This window comes from Eimeria tenella, genomic scaffold, assembly GCF_000499545.2.
Source record: "Eimeria tenella Houghton genomic scaffold, Eth_scaff478, whole genome shotgun sequence".
NCBI lineage: Eukaryota > Apicomplexa > Conoidasida > Eucoccidiorida > Eimeriidae > Eimeria > Eimeria tenella.
The window spans coordinates 1-7,346 of NW_013545627.1; the positions used below are offsets into that span (position 1 = coordinate 1).

The window sequence follows — 7,346 nt, forward strand, 5'->3', positions numbered from 1 at the left end:
GTGTGCTGCAGCAGTTCCTGCGCAGCGAGCAGCACCGCGCTGCTGCTGCTGCTGCTGCAGCAGCAACCGCTCCTGTGCAGCTCCAGCTGCAAGGCCTCGAGTCCGCAGAAACTGCTTTGGGTGTCTGGACAGCTCTAGGCGTCCCCGCAACTTCCCCTGTCGCAGCAGCTGCGCTGCAGTGGCTTCTATCCTTTGTTCCCAGCAGCAGCAGCAGCAGCAGCAGCAGCAGTGGCGTGTTGATGGAGGCGGCCCATTCGGCGTTTGCTGCGCTGCACATGCGCCGCCACAGCTTGCTGCTGTGGCTGGACGTTCCCTGCGGCCTTGCTGCAGCAGAAGCAGCAGTGTTTGGAGCAGCAGCAGCAGCACAAGTAGACGTGGCTGGAGAAATGTCTCTAGAAAGCCTAGATGACTGTGTATCTGCTTCTCGCTGCTGCCGCTTGCTGCAGCAGCTGCTGCCTGTTGCTGCAGCAGACACCAAGCTGGTGGCCCTGGGCGCCCCCAGCTGGCTCTCGGGGCCCCCTCCTAATATTAGTGGCTGCGCAGCCCCAGTGCTGCTGCAGCAGCTGCAGCAGCGCGCAGCAGCAGTCAAGGAAGAAGTGCTGCAGCAGCTGCGCGGGGGCCACGCCGCGCTAGCAGCAGCAGCAGCAGCAGCAGCAGGTGACTCCAATCACGTGGCAGTCCCTGTGAAGTTTGACCGCGCCTGGGAGGAGGCCCATTGCTGGGTTGTGGCTGTGCAGCAGCTGCAGCTGCAGCTGCAGCAGCAGCAGCAGCAGGACCCCTGGCTCGTCAGAGAAGGAGTGCTAAATGCAGAGGAGTGGCAAGAGGCCCAAAAGGCAGCTCTCAGTCTTCCCCCCTTCGTCCTGTTTGCTGCTCTCCTCGCAGCCTCCAGGCAGCAGCACCAGCAGCAGCACCAGCAGCAGCAGCAGCAGCAGCAAAAGCAGCAGCAGACAGCCTCTCCCGGGCTTCTCGAGCTGACCACAGCAGAAACTGCCCAAGGGCTGGAGACAGTCCTCGGCCTTCCACGCCACGTAGGCACTCCACCTGCAGCAGCAGCAGCAGCAGCAGCAGCTGCTGCTGCTGCTGCTGTGTCTGCGCTTTGAGGGTAGATGAGCAGCCCGTGAGTTTCTTGCTGCTGCCTGCATGCAGCGGCTGCTGTCTGCATGCGGCTGCTGCTGCTTGCATGCGGTTGTGCTGCGCTGCAGCTAAGTGTGGCAGCCGCTTTGCTGCTGGACATTCGCGGCGAGGGACTCATCAGCTACACAGACTTTAGGAGGCTTCCTTCTTACCTGCATGCAGCAGCGAGCACTGCTGCTGCTGCTGCTGCTGGGTGTGCTGCAGCCGCTGATGCTGCCGTTGGGGGCCGTGGATCTGCCTGTGCAGCCCCTTGGTGGCTGGAGGCGCTGCTGCAGGGGCCTCGGCAGGCAGCAGCAGCAGCAGCAGCAGCAGCAGCGCTCAGAAGCGACGTGCTGCTGCTGCTGGCAGCAACTCGCAGACAGGGGCCCCTCCAGAGGGCCCTGCTGGGGCTGGCAGCCCCGGAGCAGATTCCTCTTGCTGCTGCTGAGACACACAAGGTGGGCTGTGCTGCTGCTGCAGATGCCGAGCTACTCCTGCTGCTGCTGCTGCTGCTGCTTACTTCCTCCGTGTGAATTTTGCTGCAACGGCTCAGGTGCTGCTGCGCCTGGGGATGAGACCCGAGGCTGCTCGCGGGCTCCAGCTGCTGCTTCAGGCTGCTGGAATGAGCAGCAAATGCCGAAACAGCAGCAGCAGCAGCAGCAGCTTCCCGTCTCTCTCCATGGTTCAGCAGTGGCTGCATGCAGCGCAGCAGCTGGCCCCGCTGGTGCTGCAGGATGTCTTTTGCTGCCTCTTTGCTTCTCAGCCTTTCTCTTCGGCAACTACAGCAGGCTCAGTTTCGTGCGTTGCTTTGAGCTTGCTGCTGCTGTCGCTGCTGCTGCTGCTGCTTCCCGCTCTGTGGAGTGCTGCTGCTGCTGCTGCTTCTGCCACCCTTGCAGTTGCTCGGCCTGTTGCTGCTGCCTGTTTCACTAAAGGTTCTGTTTCTGGTGGCCGCAATCCTCCAAGGCATACGCAAGGCGTGACCCCGCTGACTGAAGCTTTGCTGCTGTTGCTGCTGCTGCTGCTGCTGCTGTTTGCAGAGACGGCAGCTGGGGCGCCTGGGAAGGTTCTCGCGTTGCTGCACTTATCGAAGCAGCAGGACTTAGCTCATTGGCGGCATCTGCTTCTTCAAGTCCGTCGCACTGCAGCAGCAGCAGCAGCAGCAATGACAGCGACGACCAGGTGGCGCTGCTGGACCCCTGTAGGATCCGCAGCAGCTACAGGGCCTTTCAGCAGCAGCAGCATGAGCTGCTGCTGCTCTTGCTGCGCTCCCTCCGCACAGCTAACCTCTCCATTGAGGCTTTTTGCTGCAAGCGCCTGCTGCGGACGCAGCAGCAGCAGCAGCAGCGTGCTGCTGCTGCTGCACAGACACCTGAGGCAGCCGCTGCTTCGCTGCTTTGCCGCATCAAATACCACACGATACCCTCTGCAGCAGCAGCAGCACTACCTGCAGCAGCTGATGTTTCCCGGTGGGTATTTGTAGAAGAATGCTCGTTGCTGCTGCTGCCTGCTCTGGGCAGCAACAGCAACGGCGCTGCTGTCGCTGCTGTGGCCTCAGCTTTGCATTTGCTGTTTGATGCAGCAGACCCCAAAGCCAGGGGATCTGTCTCTGCTGCAGCACTGCAGCAGCTGCTGCAAGACGCTGAGCTGCTGCAGTTGCAGCGGGACAGCCGAGCGCTCGTGGCGCTGCGACGGCTTGAAGCCCAGCACTCCCCGCAGCAGCAGCAGCAGCAGCAGCAGGACTTGACAGTAAGCAGTGGGGTCTTCGAGCTAGCAGAGCTGCTGAACGAGTCCTTAGCAGCAAAGGCGGAGCGACAGCAGCAGCAGCAGCAGCAGCAGCAGCGGCTGAGTGCAGCAGCTCTCCGCTTCCACCCCGCGCTGCAGCGGCTGCGGGAGAAGATGCTGACGAGCAGCTGGACCTTCGCAGACTTGTGCACTCACCTGGGCTGCAGCGCGTCTGCTGCGCGCTCATTGACCTGCAGCAGCAGCAGCAGCAGCAGCAGCAGGAAGGGACTTTCTCTGTATAGGACTGCTTTCCGCCGCTCTGCTGCAGTCCGGGCGGCTCTGGTCAGCAGCACAGCAGCAGATGATTTATTTGACCGTCTGGCAGTGCCTGAAGAGGCTGAGCCCCGTGCTGCAGCAGCACGAGCCGCCAGCAGCAGCAGCAAGAAGCAGCAGCAGCTGCAGGAGCAGCAGGAGCGCTTTAGCCTCCCCCTGCTGCACGTAGAAGACCTTCTTGCTGCACTTGCTTCCCAGAAGCAATTCTGGGGCGTCTGCAGCAGCGCGGCCTGCCGAGTCATATTTTTGCTGCTACGGCAGCGCCTGGCTTCCATTCAGCAGCAGCAGCAGCAGCAGGAGCAGCAGCAAAGGCAGCAAGAAGGGGCCCCTCGCACGGAAGCAGAATTGCTGGCAGATCTACTCGTCGCCACTGAGCACGCATCCAGGAACCTTCCTCACTATCAGCAGCAGCAGGCAGCGGCAGAAGCAGCAGCAGCAGCAGCAGCAGCAACAGCAGCCGAAGGGCAGGCACTGGTGTCGCGCCTAGTGTTGCAGCAGACAGCAGCAGATATTGCAGAAGGGCTTCTAATTGCTGCTGACCTTGATGCCCTCGCCGACTGGTACGTGCTGTTGCTTCTGCTGGGGCAGCTTCTGCTGCTGCCTCTGCTGCTGCTGCTGCGGCAGTTTCTGCTGCTGCCTCTGCTGCTGCTGCTGCAGCGGGTGCGGTGGCTCCCGCTGCTGCTATCTACGAGTTGCTCTTTCACCCCCTTACTGCTTTGCCCGTGCCGCTGCTGCTGCTGCTTCTGCTGCTGCTTCTGCTGCTGCTTCTGCTGCTGCTGCTGCTGCTGATTGCAGGTGTGGAAAAGACCAGGGCCTTCCTGAAGGCGTTTGTGATGCTTCCATGGTTTTCCGGGCGATGGAAGATGCAGCAAGCCGCACCAGCAGCAAGCAGCAGCAGCTGCTGCAGTGTCTTGCATCTGAAGCACTTGCTGCAGCAGCAGCAGCACAGGTGAGCAGCGCCGCCGCCTCTGCCGCACCCGTACAGTAAACTGCTGCGGCATTTGCTGCAGGGATTGGAAACTGCAGCGCAAGCAGCAGCTGCTGCTGCAGCCACGGCAGAGGGTGCAGCAGCCAGCGGAACAGCAGCAGCAGCATTAGCAGCTTGCTGCGTCTCTTGCTGCTGCTGTGTCTGCTGCAGGGGCGGGGCTTCCAGCAGGGAGCCAGGGCCCTCACTGTGGGTGAAGTGGCAGCAGCACTTGAAGCGAGGGGGCACAGAGTCTTCTCTTCAGAATTTCTGCTGCTGCTGACATCTTTGCTGCCGCCGCAGCAGCAGGAGCAGCAGCGGCTGCTGTTTGACTTGCAGCAGGGCTTGCTGTACGTTGAGCCTCTGCAGGCTGCGCTGCAGGGCCAATTGTCTCCAGGTGAAACTGCTGCCAGTAGCAGCAGCAGCAGCAGCAACCAGGGCAGCAGCCTGGGTGCTGCTACAAAGCCGTGCGCTGAGCTGCTGCTGCAGCTGCTGCTGCTGCGCATGCGTGCTGCTGCTGCGCTGCATTCCCTTGATGCTGTGCAGCTTTTTGCTGCAGTTTGCAGCAGCAACACAGACAGCCCCACAGCTGCAGATTGGCATGCAGCCCTTCGGGCCTCACTGGTAGAGAGTGGTGGGAGCTCCTGCTGCTGCTTCTGCTGCAGCAAGAGCTGCAGCAACAACAACAAAGATTGCCACTGCGTGGAGTCTACAGTTGCTCGTTTGCTGCTGCTGGTTCAGACTCCTCAGGACCTGGGGGAACTGTTGCTGCTGCAGCTGCCGCTGCTGCAGCAGCAGCTGCCAGCGCTCTTCCTGGGCCCCGGTTCGGAGCAGCAGCATCAGCTGCTGCAGCAGCTACAGCAGCTCAGTCAGCAGCAGCAGCTGCAGAAGATGCAGCAGCTGCAGCAGCAGACATGGGGTCGGGTGACTGCTAGGGAGTTCAAGGAGTTCTTTTCCCGCGGGGGCATCGGCGCAGCAGCAGAACTCTGGCTGTTGCTGCTGCAACAGCAGCAGCAGCAACGGGAAGAAGAAAGGGCGGATGAACAAGAAGTAAGCATCTCGCTGCAGATGTCACATATTGCTAAAGCAGAAGCTGCGGATGGTTGCACTGCTGCTGCTGGTGCTGCTGCTGCTGCTGCTGCTGGCCCTCCTGCGAGGTTGTGTCACGCTGCTGTTGCTGCTGCTGCTGCAGATATCGCTCGCTGCATGCGTGGAGCTGCTTGCCCTCTTTTTGGACGAAACACAGCTGTGTGGGGACAGTCAGCAGCAGCAGCTGCACAGCAAGTTGCTGCTGCATGCGAAGCCCCCCGGTGAGGTTGCTGCAGCGCGCAAAGCAGCCGTTGCTGCAGCGCAGCAGCAGAAGGTGCAGCAGCTGCTGCAGCCCCTCTCTCCAGAGCCTCTTCTGCAGCATGAGGCGGAGCAGGTCCTACGGCATGCTGCAGGCAACGCTTACTCTCGCGCTCGAGCAGCAGCAGCAGCAGCAGCAGCAGCAAGTAGGGGAGGCGTTCCAGCGGCAGAGGAAGCAGCAGCAGCAGCAGCAGCGGACAGGGGCGCGCGGGGTCTTTATAATGCCCTATGCTCGTCCTTCCTGCAGCACAACTTGCTGCTGCAGATTGGCACCCCACGGCTGCGTCCTAAGGCAGCAGCAGCAGCTGCTGCAGCAGCAAGTGCAGTAAGCCGTGCTGCAATCATGCGCTGCAGCTTCTTCGGCTTCGAAGAGCAGCTTCAAATAGATTTTTCCACAGCAGCAGCAGCAGCAGCACCAAGAGCAGGCTCAAGAGCAGCAACTGAAGCAGCAGCAGCAGGATCAGCAGCAGCAGAGCCGCTGCTGCTGTTGAGTTCATCGATCCCATCGGAGCTTCCAGCACAAAGAAAAAGCAGCAGCAGCAGCAGCAGCAGCAGCGGCTACAGTGGCTGCCCGAGCGTCTCTGGAAAAGTTGCTGCTGCTGCACTGCAGACTCTTCTTGATCCTTCTGAGCCTCTTCTGCTGCTGCAAGTGCAGCAACAGCAGCAGCAGCAACAGCAGCAGCAGCACGAAGTAGACAACTGGGTCGGCTGCCTTGCACTGCGAGATTTGTTGATGGCTCTTGAAGAAGCTGAGCCTCTTTCTGTCTTCTGGGGTTGCTGCTGCAGACGCGTGCTGCTGCTGCAGCATCACGCAGCAGAAGCAGCAGCAGCGAGAACGCTGTCGCCACACTACTCCAACAGCAGCAGCAGCAGCAGCCGCATGGAAGTAGAGGTCTGTGTCTGGTACTGGGCGAGAGCTGTGGGCCCAGAGACACCGCAGCCCCCCTTGCTGCATGCAGCAGCAGCAGCTTTCAGCAGCAGCACGGCTTTGCAGCACTTGCTGCTGCCTCTGCCGCTGCACCAGCCAAAGCAGCAGCAGGCCCATTCTACCCACCAGAAGCAGCAGCAGCAGCAGCAGTCAGCTCCCGTGCAGTTGGAACAGCAAACACAGCAGCAGCTAGATGCTCTGCAGCACCAGCAGCTGAGAAGTGGACAAGAGCAGCAGCAAGAGGATGAAGAAGTAGACGAAAAGCAGCTGTTGCTGCAGCAGCGCGAGGGACTGCAGCAGCAGCTTGCACTGATGCAGCAGCAGCACATGCTGCTGCTGCTGCAGCTGGAGAGAGATGCACAGCACCAGCAGCAACAAACACTACCACCGCAGAAGAGCACGCAGCACCACTGTGCCGATCAATACTGCGTCCAGCAGCAGCAGCAGCAGCAGCAGCAGATGCAGCTGCAGCAGCGAATGCAGCAGCAGCAGCTGCAGCAGCAGCAGCAGAGGCATCATGACCCCATAGAAGACTCTATAATGGCTTCTGCCGCCATGTCCGGTCCCCAGCAGCATTCAGCAGCAGCTGCAGTAGCAGCAGAGGCAGCAACAGGAGCAGCGGCAGAAATAACAGCAGAAGCAGCAGCAGCAGCAGCAGAATCTGAAAAAGAGGCATCTACGATCGGCGAGCTGCTGTTGACCTCGCATGGATGCACCGCGGGGCCAGTGGCTGCAGCAGAGCTGAAGCCAGCAGCAGCAGCAGCAGCAGCAGCAGCAGCAGCACTTAAAGATTCTGCAGCAGCAGCAGCAACAGCAGCAACACCTCGAACTTATGCTGCAGCAGGCCCTGGCTTTCCTGTCAGCAAATTCATGCGAATCCGAGTCGCAGATTTGGTCCTGGGGAAATGGGAGCTCAGCCAGCAGCAGCAGCAGCAGCAG

At 60.9% G+C, this 7,346-nt stretch overlaps 1 protein-coding gene across 1 annotated transcript; it reads left to right on the forward strand.

Moving 5' to 3' along the window:
- Nucleotides 1-239: 239 nt before the first annotated feature.
- ETH_00004315 (uncharacterized protein) lies at nucleotides 240-5,182 on the forward strand (the record flags this gene model as incomplete). The annotated part of the gene is made up of 6 exons (XM_013380272.1): nucleotides 240-1,028; nucleotides 1,203-1,571; nucleotides 1,667-1,911; nucleotides 2,151-3,728; nucleotides 3,964-4,117; nucleotides 4,307-5,182. Coding segments are annotated over 6 exons (4,011 nt in total), but the record flags the coding sequence as incomplete, so codon positions are not given.
- Nucleotides 5,183-7,346: the final 2,164 nt, after the last annotated feature.